This window comes from Taurulus bubalis, assembly GCF_910589615.1.
Source record: "Taurulus bubalis genome assembly, chromosome: 5".
Lineage (NCBI taxonomy): Eukaryota > Metazoa > Chordata > Actinopteri > Perciformes > Cottidae > Taurulus > Taurulus bubalis.
Genome location: NC_136593.1, coordinates 2822158 through 2843534, shown reverse-complemented (window position 1 = coordinate 2843534; position 21377 = coordinate 2822158). Strand labels below are relative to the sequence as shown.

At 45.0% G+C, this 21377-nt stretch overlaps 2 protein-coding genes across 2 annotated transcripts; both read left to right on the top strand.

The window, feature by feature from the left end:
* The first annotated feature begins 6505 nt into the window (after positions 1-6505).
* ddx27 (DEAD (Asp-Glu-Ala-Asp) box polypeptide 27) lies at positions 6506-16732 on the top strand. The gene is made up of 21 exons (XM_079218325.1): positions 6506-6600; positions 7522-7671; positions 7774-7833; positions 7916-8138; positions 8244-8296; positions 8386-8472; positions 9421-9526; positions 9624-9797; positions 10227-10377; positions 10472-10571; positions 11888-12029; positions 12133-12286; positions 12598-12679; positions 12817-12994; positions 13099-13205; positions 14374-14470; positions 14555-14646; positions 15163-15283; positions 15451-15541; positions 16333-16392; positions 16596-16732. Exons 1-21 carry the CDS (start codon positions 6517-6519, stop codon positions 16612-16614), a joined length of 2331 nt encoding a protein of 776 aa, XP_079074451.1. The 5' UTR covers positions 6506-6516; the 3' UTR covers positions 16615-16732.
* Positions 16733-18036: 1304 nt separating this feature from the next.
* On the top strand, positions 18037-19338 carry LOC306736545 (E3 ubiquitin-protein ligase TRIM35-like; the record flags this gene model as incomplete). Its single annotated transcript, XM_079218191.1, has 1 exon — positions 18037-19338. One exon carries the CDS (start codon positions 18037-18039, stop codon positions 18730-18732), a length of 696 nt encoding a protein of 231 aa, XP_079074317.1. The 3' UTR covers positions 18733-19338.
* Positions 19339-21377: the final 2039 nt, after the last annotated feature.

Genomic DNA, 21377 nt, shown 5'->3' with positions numbered 1-21377 from the left:
TATATGCTTCATGTGTTAAAGCTGCATTCTCTCTCCTGACCACCAGGGGAAACTCCTCTGGTTGTTTAGAAGTATATGCTTCATGTGTTAAAGCTGCATTATCTCTTCTGACCACCAGGGGGCGACTACTCTGGTTGTATAAGTCTATGCTTCATGTGTTAAAGCTGCATTATCTCTCCTGACCACCAGGGGGAAACTTCTCTGGTTGTATAGAAGTCTATGCTTCATGTGTTAAAGCTGCATTATCTCTCCTGACCACCAGGGGAAACTTCTCTGGTTGTATAGAAGTCTATGCTTCATGTGTTAAAGCTGCATTCTCTCTCCTGACCACCAGGAGGTGACTCCTCTTGTTGTATAGAAGCCAATATTAATGACTCTACTTCTCTCTTGATTTATGAGTTTATGTCTCAATCTCTAGTTTCAAGTCTTCTTCAATACAGCATGATGTTCATTTAGTAAATTATGGTCATTTAGAGTCAAACAGACCACAAAGCAGGGGATGCTTTAGGGCGGGGCTTACTGTGATTGACAGGTTGCTACCAATACCAGAGCTGTGTACGGTTTCTCCACGCCACTCCGTCGCAGTTTAAATATATTTACTTCGGTTCCCTGGTTTCAAATAAACACGATGGCGACGACCGAACTGCCGAACTCTATGCTTCAAAAAGGCAGTCCACAAACTGATGGGTGACATCACAACGACTATGTCCACTTCTTCGATGCCGTCTATGACGGAAAACACCCGGAGTTAGTGTGGAAGTTTTCACATTAAATAGCATTTCAATATGTCAACAGGTGAATGAAATGAAATCAGATCCGGTTCGTACGGTTTAAGTAATACAACCATGAGTTTAAATGACACCAAAGCTCTGCACAGAGCTCCGTAAAGCATAACACCCTGAGGCTCTGGAGAGTAATCACAGTGGGAAATATTTCATCTCAACGATCATAATGTAAACAGCAGAAACGCAGCGTTCATGTTACAAAGTCATTAACCAGGAAGGAGAGCGTGCACGCGCCCGATTGGCCGATTTAGTGTCATGCAGGATGACAGAGTTGCAGCAAAAGTTAAGCCTGGTTTAATCTTAGTTTATATCTTACTGCAACCCTGCTGCTGCTTCCGGTCGCCGTCAGTGAGATGTTAATGTGTTGGATGTTGTAAAACAGGAACAAGCAAAAACAATGAAACTCATGTGAAATTGTTTAAATGGATTAATTTAACTTTATTAAAGCTCCGACTGTAAAGTATGTTTTTAGAGAGAGAAAACTGCCGTGTCTTCCTATGTGTTGCCACACTTTAATGTGAAGTAAAGGTCTGTCTGAATGACACGAAGATGAAGTTGGAAATATTACAGATGACGTGTCTGAAAAGGGACACACACACACACACACACACACACACACACATTCATTATCTGGTCTTAAGCTTCAAACTGCCTTTGAAGAACAGAAAGTCCTCACAAATATATACATACAGGACCACACACACACAGTCAGTCTGTAATCTGTGTGTTTAAATACAGCTCAGTGCCGACAGCCAATCACCATCCAGCTGCTGCCTCATTCACATCTGGACATCTGGCCAACCGCTAACTGCTAACAGCTAACTTTTAATTAAAAAGGCTTCAGTTCAAAGACAGACCTCTGACCTCTGACCTCATACTTTAAATAGCAAATATATAATAAATAATAGTGACTCCAACTTAGTAACTTCATGACGTACTTTAAATCAGCTCCACCTTAGACAACAATATAGTAAAGCTATACAACAGTAAAATACTGCTATGTTACACTTAAATACTATTATACTAGACTAAAGTACTGTTATAAAACACTAAAGTCCTGTTATAAAACACTAAAGCTCTGGTAAACAAAACTAAATTACTGCCATACAACAATTAAGTACTATTATAGTAGACTCAATTATTGTTGTACAACACTAAAGTACTCCTATACAACAGTAAAGTACTGCTATACAACAGTAAAGTACTCCTATACAACAGTAAAGTACTGCTATACAACAGTAAAGTACTCCTATACAACAGTAAAGTACTGCTATACAATAGTAAAGTACTGCTATACAACAGTAAAGTACTCCTATACAACAGTAAAGTACTGCTATACAATAGTAAAGTACTCCTATACAACAGTAAAGTACTGCTATACAACAGTAAAGTACTCCTATACAACAGTAAAGTACTGCTATACAATAGTAAAGTACTGCTATACAATAGTAAAGTACTCCTATACAACAGTAAAGTACTCCTATACAACAGTAAAGTACTCCTATACAACAGTAAAGTACTGCTATACAACAGTAAAGTACTGCTATACAACAGTAAAGTACTCCTATACAACAGTAAAGTACTGCTATACAACAGTAAAGTACTGCTATACAACAGTAAACTGGTGCTATACAACAGTAATGTTGTGACAGATAATACTTGTGTGCTTTTACAGCAGTGACATTTTAAATATAAGACTTCAGTCTTTATACAGTGTGATACTTTTACCTCAGCTAATCACCTGAGCACTTCTTCCTACACAGTAATCGGTCATGAAGTATCACAATGTGAAAACACTTAAAGATAAGTGGCAGGCCCTCAAGCTGTTATGACAACATAACTAACCTGATTAAAAACTCTTTGATTCAACATGCAGCCTCCACTGGGGGGCGCACTTCTTCTTCTCTTCTTCATAACTCATAACTCAGTAAAGACTGAACTCACACTTGACATCTATGTTGATGTGATTCAGCGTGACCTCCAGAGGATGTCTTTATATCCAGAATAAATGTCCATATATGCACTCAGAAATCATTGGAAATAGCCTCTGCAGATGACTGAGAATCATCGTGTTAAGTTTCCTTGCATCAAAGTAATCCGGTGATAGTTGGCTGTCCATGTTTACACTGCAAACAGCAGCTGCTGGCAGATAATTCAGCATTATTTTCATGGGGAGCTATTCAAAAATACATCTGCAAAGACAAAGTCCAATTTTCCGAGGCGTTGATCCAGTTGTAATTTCTGACTGGGAACTCGTAGAAGTCTATGCTTCATGTGTTAAAGCTGCATTCTCTCTCCTGGCCATCAGGGGGCGACTCCACTGGTTGTATAGAAGTATATGCTTCATGTGTTAAAGCTGCATTCTCTCTCCTGGCCATCAGGGGGCGACTCCACTGGTTGTATAGAAGTCTATGCTTCATGTGTTAAAGCTGCATTCTCTCTCCTGGCCATCATGGGGCGACTCCTCTGGTTGTATAAAAGTCTATATGCTTTAGGGCGGGGCTACAAGGTGATTGACAGGTCTCTCTACCATAGACATAAACAGCGGCTCCACGTCACTCCTCCACATTAAAAATATGGGAACTTACGTTTATCGTTTGCGAAAAGAACAACATAGCGACGGCGAAATCGTCAAACTCGAGGCTTCAAAACATCAGTCCACAAACCAACGGGTGATGTCATGACAACTCCGCCCACTTCTTATAAACAGTGTGTGTGTGAATGCAATCGAACAGGGAGGACGAGTGCAGCATCTAGTGGCTGAATGTTGTCAGTGTTATCGATAGCACCTTTAAATCCAACATTTACAATGTGTTGACAACACACAATAACACAATATCTACATGTAACATATACAGCAGTTAAACCTACACATATAAAAACGGTGCATAGTAAAAGCACAAAGCAAGCAGCCATAATGAATGAATAACAACATAACTTGTGTGACCGCGGCAGCATCCATCAGATCGCCAATCACATTTTTGACCTCCTCCATTTTTTTTTCCCGATGAAAGTCAAATTCCACACTGAGCTGATAAAATGCAGCCGAGGGTTACGGGATGTAAGCCGGTCTGCACACAACCATCTACACACAACCACATACACACAACCACCTACACACAACCACCTACACACAACCACATACACACAACCACCTACACACAACCATCTACACACAACCACATACACACAACCACCTACACACAACCACCTACACACAACCATCTACACACAACCATCTACACACAACCATTTACACACAACCATCTACACACAACCACATACACACAACCACCTACACACAACCATCTACACACAACCACATACACACAACCACATACACACAACCATCTACACACAACCACATACACACAACCACCTACACACAACCATCTACACACAACCATTTACACACAACCATCTACACACAACCACATACACACAACCACCTACACACAACCATATACACACAACCACCTACACACAACCATATACACACAACCACATACACACAACCATCTACACACAACCATCTACACACAACCACATACACACAACCATCTACACACAACCATCTACACACAACCACATACACACAACCATCTACACACAACCATCTACACACAACCACATACACACAACCATCTACACACAACCACATACACACAACCATCTACACACAACAGCATTATAACATCCTGACAGTAGAAACGGAACGCTGTCGTTTAGTTTACTTTAGTGCTCACCTGTCCATGATGAGAGGCTAAATGTCTGTCTGTCTGTCTCTGTCTGTCTCTCTCTGTCTGTCTGTCTCTTTATCTCTGTCTCTGTCTCTCTCTCTCTCTGTCTGTCTCTCTCTGTCTCTCTCTCTCTCTCTGTCTCTCTCTGTCTCTCTGTCTCTCTCTCTGTCTCTCTCTGTCTCTCTCTCTCTCTCTCTGTCTGGTTTCAGTAACAGTTGAACTCTGAATGTCTGAATGATGAAACTCACGGATCAGCAGATGGAGGAGGAGCTTGTTGGTTCTGGTTCTTGTTCTTCTGTCTCCGTTCACATGGACTGGCTCTCTTCCTCTCTGAGCAGAGTTTTATCCCAAGGGACTGACTCCTCCTCTTCCTCCTCCTCATCCTCCCCCTCCTCTGTGGGAGACAGAGCGTATTTCAGAGCGTCGTTGAGTTTCAAAGAGCATCATGTAAGTGTGTCAGAGGGACATTTTCAGCCTTTATGGTGACATTTAGTTCAGCCTTTAATTATTTACACATTTGACTGAGGTCACCATATTAATCTGAAGGTCACTGATAGAAAAATGTACTCGACACCGGTCGTAAAATCATTCAACAGTGACATTTATTCTTTGCAAAGAAGGAACAGATTGATGAACACATTGTGTATCGTGTTCCTGAGAAGAACAAGGTTCCGTATGTTCTGAGGCCTACAGATACAAGTGTATGGCCAGGAAAGTTCAATCAGGAGTCACAGGCCTTTAGAAACCACATATATGATTAATAAACGAGCCGTGTTTTCATAACTTGAACTATCATGAAACTGTAATCACCGTAAACATTTCAGATGTTTTTTACTTCCTGTTTGATGACCTCATTTTGTGTCTGTGAAGGAGAATCCACTTTCCAGGAAAGCTGGTGTTTAAGAGTCAGCCTCAGAATCACGTGTGTGTGTGTGCGTGTGTGTGTGTGTGTGTGTGTGTGTGTGTGTGCGTGTGTGTGTGTGTGTGCGTGTGTGTGTGTGTGTGTGTTTGAACCAGCTGTTTGCCGTCAGACTAAATTGGTTATTGAAACATCCTTAAACACTCCTCAAAATGTGGGTTTTATGTACCCACAACATGAGTAACACACGCCCACACACACACGTCCCCCCTCCCCCCCACACACACACACACACACTGGCTTATCGGTTTACGCATTGCAGAAAAACTGTGTGCAGCGGGATGCCTCACAATGTGGAAAGCTAAACTCTTTAATTCATATTACAAACTTGACCAAGTGAAAGAACGCTTCGTTATGGAAAGCGTTTGATTAAACTGTAATAAACTCTGTAATTTTCCTCTCATTGCTGATGTTTGCATTGGACAGTGCAACATTCAGTGGGAGTGAAGCAAACATTCAGACTACGCAGAGAAGGTGCAAGGTACAACAAACAAGAGGAAACAAAACAAACACGTAAAGCACAACACGCTGGACAGCTGCACCAGACTGGGTTACAAGTATAAATACACATGGGAGTATGAGAAAAAAACAATATATAACAATAAATACATAGTAAATAAATACCCCCATTGTGGGTAGAAACAGGGACACGCCATTGGAATGCGTACTGTAAATGCTCCTTTTTTATTAATCATTGATTGTGTTGCAAGTACTTTCCAGCGTATTTAGAATCAATAAGACTATTTTGTATTTATTTGTTTTATTTTATTTGATCATGTCTTGTTGTATTGTGGCGGTTGTTTTCTCAGCATATCAGAGTGTAGGTCCTCCTCCAGGTCAGTAGGTGGCGGTAATGCGCCTGCAAGCTGTTTGACAACCGCCAATTAAAACGTAGAAGAAGAAAATGACGCCCGTGAACCGGAAACACACCGTTCTCATATCCTGCTTCCGTCAACACACGTGTGTATGTGTGTGTGTCTGTGTTTGTGGAGCGAAAACGACAGAGAACTTAGCAACTAAAAACAGAACAGAACTTCTACGGAGTCCGTGAAGAACCGGCCCACCGTCCGCCATGTTGGAGCAGCTGGGTCTGATCGGGACGATGCAGGACGAGGACGAGAGTCCCGAGGAGCTCGACACGGAGTCCGAGCCGGAGGTGAGTGTCCCGGGGAGCGACGCGGCCAGGCGGCTCGGGGGGAACCAGAGTCCGGCTGGAAGACAGCAGATTAACCGCCGTTTGATCCAGGAGGCTTTTAATATATACTTATGTTGTAAATGTAGTTTTAAACTAGCCAGGAGACACTTCAGTCAGGTTCTGTCTCTGTCTCTGTCTATATATATATATATATAGATATATATATATATATATATATATATATATATAGATATATATATATATAGATATATATATATATAGATATATATATATATATATATATATCTTCTGTTGAGACATGTTACCTGTACATTTAGGAACGTGAGCTAAATCAAATTAAAGGATCATAAACATACACTTGAGATGTTTATAATGTTAAATCAATAATTTTCTAAAGTATAAAATAACATAATTATCAGTGTCAGTCTGAGGGGATCAATAACAACAAAGTACACATTTATTTGAAGTTCAGTATATTGTATTATTTTTAGGGTTCTTACGGTCATGGAATGTTAAAATGGTTATTTCCAGTTCTGGAAAAGTCCTTGAAAAAAATAAAATCCCAATTGTTTTGTAAAAGTCATGTAAATGTGTTATATTCATGTGTTTATGTCGTTAAAATCATTAATATGCTTTTAAAAGAAAGACTCAAAATATAAGCAGGCATACATACAGGCATCTATATAAATGTTTATTCTTTTAATCAAACTATTGTCTCATTCATTTGAGTCATTTAAGGTTTACTGTATGCTTTGTGTTCTCATTGTTAGTTTAAATACTACATTTACTCACTTTTTACTGTTTACACCCAGATTTCACTAAATGTTTGTAATGGACATTTGGTTTAAAGTCATGAAACCCACTGGTAAGAATGTGTATAAACCCTGATTAACCTCCATGTGTGTTCATGGTGTGTTTCAGGACCAGCCGATCGTCCTGAACCGGAAGAAGAAGCTCGGGAGTCGCGGTGTGAAAGACTTCAACGCCGACTTTGAGTTCTCAGAGAGAGACGCTCCGGTACGGGGAGAGGACTGGGCCATGGAGGACGTCATGAAGCAGCTCAAGAACAAGGTAGAACCCAGCAGAACAGATCATAGTTATTCATTCTCCAACAGTGTTTAGGTCCTCTAGTGTTCTCCAACAGTGTTTTGTAATTGTGTTCTTTATTTGCAGAGAACCGCAACCACTCTGGACCAGAAAATAGACAAAATCAGGAAGAAGAGGAAAGCGGAGGTGAGTCCACCATATGGTTCTACTTCCTGCCTGGTCAGGTTCCACTTCCTGTGTTTACGGTGGAGTTTGTTTTCATCTGCAGGAGAAAATGACTGAGGTTGATGCAGCTGAAGGTTCTTCAGAGAAGAACCAGGAGAAGGTAGAGAAGGAAGAGGAGGAGGAAGATGAGGGTGCGGATGATGTTAAGCCTGTTCCAGGAGAGGCTGATGGAGGTGATGATGATGATGATGATGATGACGACGATGACGATGAGGAGGGGGAAGATGAGTTCGATTCGGGTGATGAGGAGGTTCTGACCAAATCAGGTGAGTCCAGCAGAAGCTTTTATTTTTTAATTCTGACAGGAAGCTGATGCTTTTATTTGTGTAAAAGTGTTATTTATTGTGGACTGACTTCCTGTCGCCTCGCAGACACCCTGAGACTCAAAGAGCGCCGGGGCAAGAGGAAGAACCTGGTGGACGAGGTGAGGAAGAGGAGCCGCGGACGTCGGCGGGTCATGAGACGTGTTTTTATTATTTGGTCACCGTGGTAACAGCCGTGTTGTGTCCTCAGGCTCCGCAGTCGTTCTTCGACGACGCGTCAAACTACGACGACCAGCTGACCTTCGACAACATGAACCTGTCCCGACCGATCCTGAAGGTAACGGAGCGGCCGGGAGCCATGTTGGATATTTACTAACGTCCAGGGGGTTGTTGTGAAAGATGCTGTCTGTCTCTCTCTCTCTCTCTCTCTGTCTCTCTCTCTCTCTGTCTCTCTCTCTCTCTCTCTGTCTGTCTGTCTGTCTATCTCTCTCTCTCTCTCTCTCTCTCTGTCTGTCTGTCTGTCTGTCTGTCTGTCTGTCTGTCTGTCTGTCTCTCTCTCTCTCTCTCTCTCTCTCTCTCTGTCTCTCTCTCTCTCTGTCTCTCTCTCTCTCTGTCTGTCTCTGTCTCTCTCTGTCTCTGTCTCTCTCTCTCTCTCTCTCTGTCTCTCTCTCTCTCTGTCTCTGTCTCTCTCTCTGTCTCGCTCTCTCTCTCTCTCTCTCTCGCTCTCTCTGTCTCTCTGTCTCTCTCTCTCTCTCTCTCTCTCTCTGTCTCTCTCTCTCTCTCTGTCTCTCTCTGTATGTCTCTCTTTCTGTCTCTCTCTCTCTCTCTCTCTCTCTGTCTCTCTCTCTCTGTCTGTCTCTCTCTTTCTGTCTCTCTCTCTCTCTCTGTCTCTCTCTCTCTCTCTGTCTGTCTCTCTTTCTCTCTGTCTTGCTCTCTCTCTCTGTCTGTCCTTCTTTGTCTCTCTCTCCGTCTCTGTCTGTTTGTCCCTGTCTGTCTTTCTCTTGGTCTCTCTTTCTCTGTCTGTCTCTCCATCTGTCTCTCTCGCTCTCTGTCTCTCTCCCCGTCTCTCTCTCCATCGCTGTCTCTCTCATGCTCTGTCTGTCTGTGTCTCCCTCTTTCTCTCTCCGTCTGTCTCTCTCCCCGTCTCTCTTCTCCCCGTCTCGCTCTTTCTGTCTCCCCCTGCTGGTCAGTAGGGGGAACACTACCCTTCCTCTGGTGGTCCTCCATGCTACGTTAGCATGTAGCTTCACTGCGCTCCACCTGAAGTCCTCTTGTGTCCCTGCAGGCCATCACAGCTCTGGGCTACAAGCTGCCGACTCCCATCCAGAAGGCCTGCGTTCCCATCGGCCTGCTGGGAAAAGACCTGTGCGCCTGCGCTGCTACTGGGACAGGTACCGCCGATCTACTGGGACCACCGCATCACACTGGGACCCTTAAATACCACTGCAGCCCGATGGATTAATGACATCACTCCTCTCCTCTCTTCAGGAAAGACGGCGGCCTTCATGCTGCCGGTGCTGGAGCGCTTGGTTTATAAGCCCAGGACGTCCCAGGTGACCCGGGTCTTGATTCTGGTTCCCACCAGAGAGCTGGGGATCCAGGTTCACTCCGTGGCCCGTCAGCTCGCCCAGTTCACCTCCATCACCACCTGCCTGGCCGTCGGTAATGACTGTTTACTTTATTTGTTTGGTGAAAAACGTCTTAAAACATGCTGGACTCAGTCTGACTCCGGTCCACACAGAGTTCTTAGGGTCATGGAAAACCTGGAAAAGTCATGGAATTTTAAAATGGTTATTTCCAGGCCTGGAAAAGTCCTTGAAAAAAAAAATAGTCATGTAAATGTGTTATATTCATGTGTTCATGACGTAAAAAAGTCGTGGATATTTGGTAAAAAGTCGTGGAAATCTGCTTAACAATCATGAAAGTCATGGATATTTCATTAAAAGTCATGGATATTTGGTAAAAAGTCATGAACCCAGTGGTCTGTGTGTGTGTGTGTGTGTGTGTGTGTGTGTGTGTGTGTGTGTGTGTGTGTGTGTGTGTGTGTGTGTGTGTGTGTGTGTGTGTGTGTGACCGGTCTCGTGTGTCCAGGTGGGCTGGACCTGAAGTCCCAGGAGGCGGCCTTGAGGATGGGCCCAGACATCCTGATCGCCACGCCTGGCCGACTGATCGATCATCTCCACAACACGCCGAGCTTCGAGCTGACTCACATCGAGATCCTGATCCTGGACGAGGCCGACAGGTAAACGCCGAGGCGCCGCACGCACCTCCCAATGAGCGCAGGCGGGAAACAAAGACTCACCTGTTTGGTTCCGTGTGGTCTGTGTTCCCCTCAGGATGCTGGACGAGTACTTTGAGGAGCAGATGAAGGAGGTCATCCGCTTGTGTTCCTACAACAGACAGACCATGTTGTTCTCCGCCACGATGACCGAGGAGGTGTGTGTCATGTGACCTGTGGTTCAGTGTGTCATGTGACCTGTGGTTCAGTGTGTCATGTGTTCCAGTGTGTGATGTGTCATGTGACCTGTGGTTCAGTGTGTCATGTGACCTGTGGTTCATGTGACGTGTGACCTGTGTTTCAGTATGTCATGTGTGTCATGTGACCTGTGTCATGTGACATGTGTTTCATTGTGTCATGTGACGTGTTTGTGTGTCATGTGACATCTGGCTCCAGGTGTTTCAGTGTCATGTGAAGTGTCTCCAGGTGTTTTAGTGTCTCCGTGTTTGTGTGTCATGTGACGTGTCTCCGTGTTTGTGTGTCATGTGACGTGTCTCCAGGTGTTTCATTGTCATGTGACGTGTTTTCGATGTGTCATGTGACATGTCTTTGTGTCATGTGACGTGTCTCCAGGTGTTTCAGTTTCGTGACGTGTCTCCAGGTCTTTGTGTCATGTGACGTGTCTGCAGGTGTTTCAGTGTCATGTGACGTGTCTCCAGGTCTTTGTGTCATGTGACGTGTCTGCAGGTGTTTCAGTGTCATGTGACGTGTCTCCAGGTCTTTGTGTCATGTGACGTGTCTCCAGGTGTTTTCGGTGTCATGTGTCGTGTCTCCAGGTGTTTCAGTGTCATGTGACATGTCTCCAGGTCTTTGTCATGTGACGTGTCTCCAGGTGTTTTACAGTGTCATGTGACGTGTTTTACAGTGTCATGTGACGTGTTTTACAGTGTCATGTGACGTGTGTCTCCAGGTGGTTTACTGTGTCATGTGACGTGTCTCCAGGTGTTTTACAGTGTCATGTGACGTGTCTCCAGGTGTTTTACAGTGTCATGTGACGTGTCTCCAGGTGTTTGTGTCATGTGACGTGTGTCTCCAGGTGTTTGTGTCATGTGACGTGTGTCTCCAGGTGGTTTACTGTGTCATGTGACGTGTGTCTCCAGGTGGTTTACTGTGTCATGTGACGTGTGTCTCCAGGTGTTTTACTGTCATGTGACGTGTCTCCAGGTGTTTTACTGTCATGTGACGTGTCTCCAGGTGTTTGTGTCATGTGACGTGTCTCTCCAGGTGGTTTACTGTGTCATGTGACGTGTGTCTCCAGGTGGTTTACTGTCATGTGACGTGTCTCCAGGTGTTTGTGTCATGTGACGTGTCTCTCCAGGTGGTTTACTGTGTCATGTGACGGGTCTCCAGGTGTTTGTGTCATGTGACGTGTGTCTCCAGGTGGTTTACTGTCATGTGACGTGTCTCCAGGTGTTTTACTGTGTCATGTGACGTGTCTCCAGGTGTTTTACTGTGTCATGTGACGTGTCTCCAGGTGAAGGACCTGGCAGCGGTCTCGTTGAAGGAGCCAATCAGGATCTTCGTGAACAGCAACACTGACGTTGCTCCATTTCTGCGCCAGGAGTTTGTCAGAATCCGACAAAACAGAGAAGGCGACCGAGAGGCCGTGGTTTCTGGTAGGTACTGTAACGCTGCAGTACTCCTAGCACTAGCGTAGTACTAGTACTAACAATGTAGTACTACGTGTACTGCGGTACTAACCGTTGTCTGTGTCGTTAGCGCTGCTCACGCGGACGTTCCAGGATCACGTGATGTGTTTCACGCAGACGAGGAAACAAGCGCACAGGCTGCACATCCTGCTGGGGCTCATGGGGCTGAAGGTCGGAGAACTGCACGGAGAACTGAGCCAGAACCAGAGACTGGAGAACCTCAGGTACAGTCACACAGAACCAGAGACTGGAGAACCTCAGGTACACACAGAACCAGAGACTGGAGAACCTCAGGTACAGTCACACAGAACCAGAGACTGGAGAACCTCAGGTACACACAGAACCAGAGACTGGAGAACCTCAGGTACAGTCACACAGAACCAGACTGGAGAAATATGGTTGAACACACTCGCAGAACCCAACCTGAGAACCTTGATTAAACAGAGAACCAGAGCCTGGAGAACCTTGAGTACACACATACAAGCTGACTACCTGATCATGATGAACGTATTTAAACTTCTCTTGTTGCCTTCAGGCGCTTCAAAGACGATCAGATCGACATCTTGGTGGCGACGGACGTCGCCGCCAGAGGTTTGGACATCGACGGCGTCAAAACGGTGAGTCTCTTCTAAAGGTCGATACGGGAGACAAGACGCCAAAATACTCACCGCTCTACTTTTATGGAAACGTTGGGAAGTTGGGAACCAAAGGAAAACGGAGTCAGAGTTGAACCCGACGACCTTTCTGTCCCCAGGTGATCAACTTCACCATGCCGTCCACGGTGAAGCACTACGTTCACCGCGTCGGCCGCACGGCGAGAGCCGGCCGCTCGGGCCGCTCGGTGTCTCTGGTCGGGGAGTCTGAGAGGAGGACGCTGAAGGAGGTGGTGAAGTCGGCCAGGAACAGCGTGAAGGCTCGAGTCCTGCCGCCAGGTACAGCACCTTTTAGAGAGACGGGTGCTGTCGGGGGTTTGGGGTCCAGGTGAGTCGTGATGAAACTCTCTCTCTCTGTGTGTGTGTCTGTGTCTCTCGCCCAGACGTCATCCTGAAGTTCAGAGATCTGATCACTAAACTGGAGAAGGACGTGGAAGCTGTGATGAGGCTGGAGAGGGAGGAGAGGGAGATGGCTGCGTCTGAGGCCAAGGTACACCTGCACACATGTACACCTGCACACATGTACACCTGCACACATGTACACCTGCACACATGTACACCTGCACACATGTACACTTGCACACCTTCACACGTGTACAATTGCTCACATGCACACCTGCGCACATGCACACCTGCGCACATGCACACCTGTACACATGCACACATGTACACCTGCACACATGTACACCTGTGCGTACACCTGCACACATGTACACCTGCACACTTGTACACATGTGTATACATGTACACCTACACACCTTCACACATGTACAATTGCGCACATGCACACCTGTACACATGCACACCTGTACACATGCACACATGCACACCTGCACACATGCACACCTGTAGACCTGCACACATGTACACCTACACAACACACCTGCACACATGTACACATGCACACCTTCACACGTGTACAATTGCGCACATGCACACCTGTACACATGCACACCTGTACACATGCACACATGCACACATGCACACATGCACACCTGTAGACCTGCACACATGTACACCTACACAACACACCTGCACACATGTACACCTGCACACTGCTCGGGATGTCGCAATCAGGAAACTTTAGTTGAAGTGTAATTGTCTTTTGGTTCTTTTCACTTCACACAGGTGTTGTTGTGTTATGATGTTGTTGTGTTATGGTGTTGTTGTGTTATGGTGTTGTTGTGTTATGGTGTTGTTGTGTTATGGTGTTGTTGTGTTGTTGTGTTATGGTGTTGTTGTGTTATGGTGTTGTTGTTATGGTGTTGTTGTGTTGTTGTGTTATGTTGTTGTTGTTATGTTGTTGTTGTGTTATGGTGTTGTTGTGGTGTTGTGTCCATGTTCTTAAGTTCAGTACCTCCTCGTCTCTTTTGGGGGTTGTGTCTTTTTGTCACCTTTCCAAAAACAAAACAGCCAAATTATTATTATAATAATATATTGTTTTTATTTTTGTGGCCACATTTGTTCACACATTTGGATTAAAATTTCCTTTTTGACTCTCGGCCTTTAAAACGTTTCTCCTGTATTTGTGTGTATGAGCTGTAAAACAATCGTTTTTAACAACATAAATATAATAACATAAGTGATTATCACCAAATATTTCTCCTTTTTATGACGTCTGTGTCGTTTTCCTCATCCTCACGTCTTGTTTGTTGTAGTTGAGTGTGGCTCAGAAGCGCCTCCAGGGAACCGCCGCCTCCATCCAATCCCAGAGAGTCTGGTTCCAGACGCAGCAGGAGAGGAAACAGAACCGCGGTGAGACTGATGCACAAGGTTCTGCAGCAGACCGACCCGACGCAGAACCTCCACAGCTTTAACGTGTTTAACCGTCTCCCTCAGTGTCCAAGGCTCTGCAGGACTTCGATCTCGCTCTGAGAGGGAAGAAGAAGAGGGAAAAGTTTGTGAACGCCGGCAAGAAGAAAGAGCTAACGGTAAGCTAACGACGCATATTATAGCATTTGAGAAACTGATGTTAATTAGCTAAATTAAATGTAATATAATTATATGAGAGCAGAAAGTAAAGAAAGTGTTTGAGTGGTTTTATTCAACATTAAAGGAATGTAGCTTATAGAAGCTCCATCAGAATAGAGTTGAGTCTTTATTTTCTTTTTTTAAAGGGCCGGTTCACCCTTTTTATTTCAAGTCTTTGTCTTAAAGTGAGGCATCTCAATTTATGTTTATAATTTCTGGACATGAACTTTTTAGAACATTTCTAAAATGTCCCTCTGTGTAACAATATATATTCTAAACTTTATATACTGAAGTTAATATTGGCGTGTGATACTATAATAAATACACAGACGGTAGTGTCATTCTTTCCCATTTCACCTCAATGCAGCACATGATGAAACGTGACGTTACCTTTTTTCCACGTTAATTAGTCGATTCTAAAAAGTGTTCACTGAACTGAGCTCTGCTGCTACGTTGCTGGTCTCTGTTGCCTCTAGTCGGAGGAACGCGCCCAGTTTGAGATCTTGAAGGCTCAGATGTTCGCTGAGCGAGCGGCGAAGAGAGAGCGGCGCCCCAAGAGGGCGAGGGCGATGGCAGAGGAAGAGATGCCAATTAAAGGTCAGATATACGACACCAGTACTATAAATTACACAGATGTACTACGACAGTACTTTAAAATACATATATATATATATATATATATACACACTTACTCACTCACTCACTCACTCACTCACTCACTAGCTCCTTCCTGTCAGACGTACTAAACTGAACTGTCTCTGCAGCAGCCGTTCAAAAAGGAGAAGGAAAGAAGTCTGTGTTTGACAAAGAGCTGACCAACACCAGCAGCAAGGCTCTGAAGCAGTACAGAGCTGGGTGAGTCTGTCTGTCTGTACACCCGTCTGTCTGTACACCCGTCTGTTGTTTTGAAGCCTGGAATGGGTCATATTGGCCGTCGCCATTTTGGTTTCTGTTACGCCACTCATGATGACGCATACTCGATACGTATCCGCCTGTCTGTCCACCTGTCTCACCTCTCTCCACCTGTCTCACCTCTCTCTACACCTGTGTCTACACCTGTCTCACCTCTCTACACCTGTCTCACCTCTCTACACCTGTCTCTACAACTGTCTCACCTGTCTCTACACCTGTCTCTACACCTGTCTCACCTGTGTCTACACCTGTCTCACCTGTCTCTACACCTGTCTCACCTCTCTTCACCTGTCTCTACACCTCTCTACACCTGTCTCTACACCTGTCTCACCTCTCTTCACCTGTCTCTACACCTGTCTCTACACCTGTCTCTACACCTGTCTCTACACCTGTCTCCACCTCTCTCTACACCTGTCTCACCTCTCTCTACACCTGTCTCTACACCTGTCTCCACCTCTCTCTACACCTGTCTCCACCTCTCTCTACACCTGTCTCCACCTCTCTCTCCACCTGTCTCCACCTCTCTCAACACCTGTCTCCACCTCTCTCTGCACCTGTCTCACCTCTCTCTACACCTGTCTCTCCACCTGTCTCCACCTCTCTCTACACCTGTCTCACCTCTCTCTACACCTCTCTCTCCACCTGTCTCCACCTCTCTCTACACCTGTCTCCACCTCTCTCTACACCTGTCTCACCTCTCTACACCTGTCTCACCTGTCTTTTTCCGCTTGCAGACCGTCCTTCGAAGACAGGAAGCGTCTCGGTTTAGACAGGAAGCGCCCTGGCGGCTCCAGGTGAGTTTTAGAAAACTTCCCCTCACAGAGCAATACTGTAAAAGAGACGTCTGTGTAACTGAGTTACTAATTAAAAAACCTGTAAACAACCCGTGTTTTCAATGTAGAGCCTCTGGGCCGAGAGGGAATATTATTATTCATCTGCGGTCCCATGTCGATTGGAAACAGATTAAAAATGTTTTCCTCTCTGTTCTGTCCGTCAGGTTCAAGAAGAAGAAGTGAGATCCAAGATGGCCGCCTTGAGAAGCAGTTTTCTGCCCCATGAATTTTCAACATCGTCTTTGTGTAAATCTCTTCCAGTTTTGTTCATTAAAGAAGTTTTAAATAAAGTATCAATCTGTATTAAAGAAAACTCGTCTGTAGTTGTCAGTAAATCCAGCAGCAGTTTCTCCTCCTTCAGCCATTGAGTGTTATAAAACTACACCGAGCACAACACTGACACGGACTGATCGCTGGAGTTTCATACCAGAGACGATCACAGATTAAAGTCAAGTTATATATTACATCTGTTTTCTGATTCACCGTCTGGTTAAAACACTTTTTACAACATGCATCGTTCTTTCAGTCACGTGAGGCGGATCCTTCCTGACTGTCGGTTTCATGAGTTATTTAATTTAAGTTTAACCTGAAACATTCAAGTGTTGAAGAGAAACCATCATCATATTGTGGGTTATTTTACAATGCTGTCACAATAAGAATAAAAAAATTAACTGACGTAAATAATTAATAAATAAGACTCATTCAGCCGGTAGAAATCCATCCTGGAAGCAAGACATAGAACACAGTATAAATACCACACAGTGTGTATAAATACCACACAGTGTGTATCAATACTAAATGCAGTTTGTTTAACGGGTAACAGACGACAGAGAAAACATCTCCACTCTGACAGTGATGTCGTAATATAAGTAGTAGTGAGAACATTATATGATCATTTATCAATATTTGAAGTGCATTTTTATTGGAATGTTCGCTAAAAACTGTCCGGACCAGAAAGCAGCTCCGTTACACGGATCATGTTTACAGACACAAACTCCTCAGCTGTTGAAGCGACAACTGATCAGCTGTGATTCCAGTGCAACAATTCTTTAATCTCATCTGGTTTTGTGTGATCTTTGCTCGACATTATTGCGTTACACTCCTTTTTTATTGAAGGCAAATTGCCAAATCATCTTTGACCTCAAACTCCTGCAACACTTTAATAGTTTATGAGCTCCATGAAGATTAAAATGTACTGATTCAGATGAAATGTTAATCAGTAATCTCTAGAGGTTTGGTCGGTGTTCTTTTGGACTTTGCAATGAAACACACCTCTGTGTTCCAGGTGAAGCGTTTAGCAGAGGAGGAGTCACGAAGCTCCGCCCCTCACCTGACTCACCTGAGACAAACAGTTTGTGCTTCTTCTTCACTAAAGAGACACACAGACTGAAAGAGAGACGATCAGATTCACCTTCAGACCAAACTAACAACTTCCTCTGAGTGAGTTCAGCTGCAGGAGAGAAAAGAGGAACACTACAACACTGCTGCTTCAACCTGCTGACACTCCACACCCTGAATGTGAGTTTGACTCAACACAGTGAAGCTATAGAGGAGGAGGGAGCCATGACTCATGTACTTTCTGTTTCAGCTTCACGCAGAGACAACATGGCTGCTCCACAACTCAGGAAGAAGCTTCAGGAAGCTCTGGAGCCCTTAAAGGAGAAGTTAAAGGTCTTTGAACAAGTTAAAGTGAAGTCTGATCAAACAGCAGAACACATGAAGGTCCAGGCCCGACGCACAGAGAGGCAGATTCAGGATCAGTTTAAGAAGCTTCACCAGTTTCTAGAGGAGGAAGAGGAGGCCAGGATGGCTGCACTGAGGGAGGAAGAGGAGCAGAAGAGTCAGATGATGAAGGAGAAGATGGAGGCTCTGAGCAGAGAGATAGCAGCTCTTTCAGACACAGTCAGAGCCACAGAGGACGAGCTGAGAGCTGAAGACGTCTCATTCCTCAACAACTACAAGGCTGCAGTGGAACGAGTCCAGCAGCGCCCCCTGCTGGAGGATCCACAGCTGCTCTCAGGAGCTCTGATAGACGAGGCCAAACACCTGGGCAACCTGACCTTCAACATCTGGAACAAGATGAAGGACCTGGTCTCCTACACTCCTGTGGTTCTGGACCCAAACACTGCTGGTCCAGAACTCATCCTGTCTGAAGACCTGACCAGTGTGAGAGGAGGAAAGAGGCAGAAGCTTCCTGATAATCCAGAGAGGTTACATCATTCCTGTTCTGCTCTGGGCTCTGAGGGATTTAACTCTGGGACTCACAGCTGGGATGTCGAGGTAGGAGACAGTGCATACTGATCACTGGGTGTGTTAGCAGAGTCTGTCCAGAGGAAGGGAGACTTTGAGTCTGAATTATGGAAAATACGGTTCTATGAATATGAAAACGAAACAGAGTCACTATCAGATCCACGCACTTATCTCGTCCTGCAGAAGAATCCTCAGAGGATCAGAGTGAATCTGGACTGGAACAGAGGAAAGCTGTCGTTCTCTGATCCTGATACTAACACACACATACACACCTTCACACACACTTTCACTGAGAAGATGTTTCCATACATTGACACTGATTTTAATCTGAAGATTTCACCACTGAAGATATCACCAGTGAAGGTCTGTGTGTCGGTGGAACAGAACAGTTAGAGAAGAAAAGAAAAGTCACTGAATTTAACTGTTCAGCTGTACTCATCCTCCTGCTGTTTTATTACTGAAAACATCTGTTTAATTGACTTCCACTTATTTTTAATTTTTTTTAATCAATTCAACAATTTGCTTTTCATTTCTATTGTCAACCTTAAAAGAGTAAACAACATGATAGAGTAGACATGTTTCACTTAAGTCATTCATAGAGAAACATAAACTTCATTATATTACAGTGTAAAATGATGACACATTTGTTTATTGAAGTATGTATATTTCTTTTGTCTGTCTTTGAATTGTACACATCTTTAAAAAAATAAACACGTAAAACTTTGAATTGGTATTTGTATATTGTTAGTAGAGGATATATTCAGGTATGCTTTAATCATGAAGATATATTGCGTTCAATCAATGGCGGGCCATGCATTTTCTACCTGGGCCTTCTGTGCCGTCTGCTATCGTCTACATAAATACATGCATGACGGGATGCTGCGTCATTAATGGACAATGCATGTAGTCCACATCAACAACCAGTCACATTTACTTCTAACAAAACATGACAAAAGAATCCAACAAAACTACGGCACTAAAACACTGCACACTCAAGAGCACGAGCCACGATCAGAAGGAACGAATACCGTACATTTCGCTACCACGCTCAGCCGAGAAGGTGAAATGCAAAACAGGCTGACGGCGAGGGAACCCCTGCCACCACCTCTACAGCGCTAGCCTCTCCGGCGGAGAACCAAGCGGGGTGGCACCGTGGCGGGGTGAGAGTTGCCGTGGCACGAGTAGCCGCTGCTGCTGCCCTGCACTATTTGAGCTCAAGTAAACAACACTGAAAATTCAGTACAAAAATAAAAAAAGTGTTGTCAGTGTTAGCTGCAGCAGGTTAGCTCCCCGACAACCACCGAAGGTAGCGGGACTAGCCCCGGCTCGACCCCCTACGCGGGCAGCAGCAACAGCGGCGTGGCTGGTTCATCATTAAATACAACTTTTTATTGTAGAAAACGTTGAACACTGCCATAGAGACATAGAATAGGAGGTGAAATCTGATTGGATAACAGCTCTCCTTAAAACAAGCTGCACTGGAAGCAGCGCTGCAGGCTGGAAACAGAGGAAGACAGGAGCTGTGCAATGAGAAAATAAGCTAATAGGGAAAAATAATTATAATACATAATGTATTTGTGAAAAACGATTAAATTATAAAATAGCTATAACTTTGTGATTCTGTTTGGGCCAGCAGAGAAGGCTTAGCAGGCCCTGACAGCCCACAGCTGTAATATATAATAATATATCATGAAGATGACAGTGTCACAATAATTGTCAGGAACGGGTGTGGTGAGCAGAGACTCAGGCGCAGAGGAGAATGACAGGAGGCACGTTCGAGGGGAAAAATCCAAAACATACTTTACTTTACTTCAAGTCATAAGTCAAAACAAAACTAGGAACTTGTATCCAGGGCTCAATAAAGGTGACGTACAACATGGGACACAACACATGAACAAAGACTGTCTGGCAGGGGACAAGGGAAAGCGGGGGAGTATATATATGAGAGGGAAACACAGGTGAAGGACATCAACAATCAGGGGACACACATAGGAGTGGCTGAGGGCAGGTGCAGGGAATGAAACAATCAGGAGACACACATACACAAATAACCAACAGGGTCTTACAGTAACACCCCTCAAGGGCGGATTCCAGACGACCAAAAAAATAAATGAATTAACTTAGTCCCCTAGGGTGGGTGGAGGGGAGACGGAGGAGGGACCTGGAGTCCAGCAGACGCAGACAGAGGGCGGGCTGAAGCAGTCCGGGGGGCGGGCCGGAGGACGGCCATCAGAGCCGTGCTCTGGCGGGGAACGGGACCAGGACTCTGAAGGGGAACGGGACTCTGAAGGGGACCGGGACCCTGAAGGGGAACGGGACCCTGAAGGGGAACGGGACTCTGAAGGGGGACGGGTTATAACAGGCGGTTCATCCCGAGCTTCGCGGATCTGACCAGGCCCTTGACTGACCTGACCCGGAAAGGTGCCTCAGATCCGGTCCAGTGGACAGAGCAGTGCCAGTTGGCGTATGTGGAGGTAAAACAGACTCTCTGTGGGGAAACACTCCTTCACACACCTAACTTCTCTCATCCCTTCACTCTGCAGACTGATGCTTCGAACAGAGGGCTGGGGGCCGTTTTGTCCCAGCAGGTGAAGGGGGTTGACCGCCCTGTCCTCTACATCAGTCGTAGGCTAGCCGAGAGGACAGACACAGCACGGTGGAGAAGGAGTGCCTGGCCATCCGGTGGGCGGTCGACT

What these genes read in the sequence shown, in the direction of transcription:
- ddx27 (XM_079218325.1), top strand. Translation starts at nt 6,517, where the DNA reads ATGTTGGAGCAGCTGGGTCTGATCGGGACGATGCAGGACGAGGACGAG. An exon ending in GGAGGTTCTGACCAAATCAG is followed by an intron (nt 8,139 to 8,243) that starts GTGAGTCCAGCA and finishes GTCGCCTCGCAG; the next exon opens with ACACCCTGAGACTCAAAGAG. An exon ending in CCGCCACGATGACCGAGGAG is followed by an intron (nt 10,572 to 11,887) that starts GTGTGTGTCATG and finishes ACGTGTCTCCAG; the next exon opens with GTGAAGGACCTGGCAGCGGT.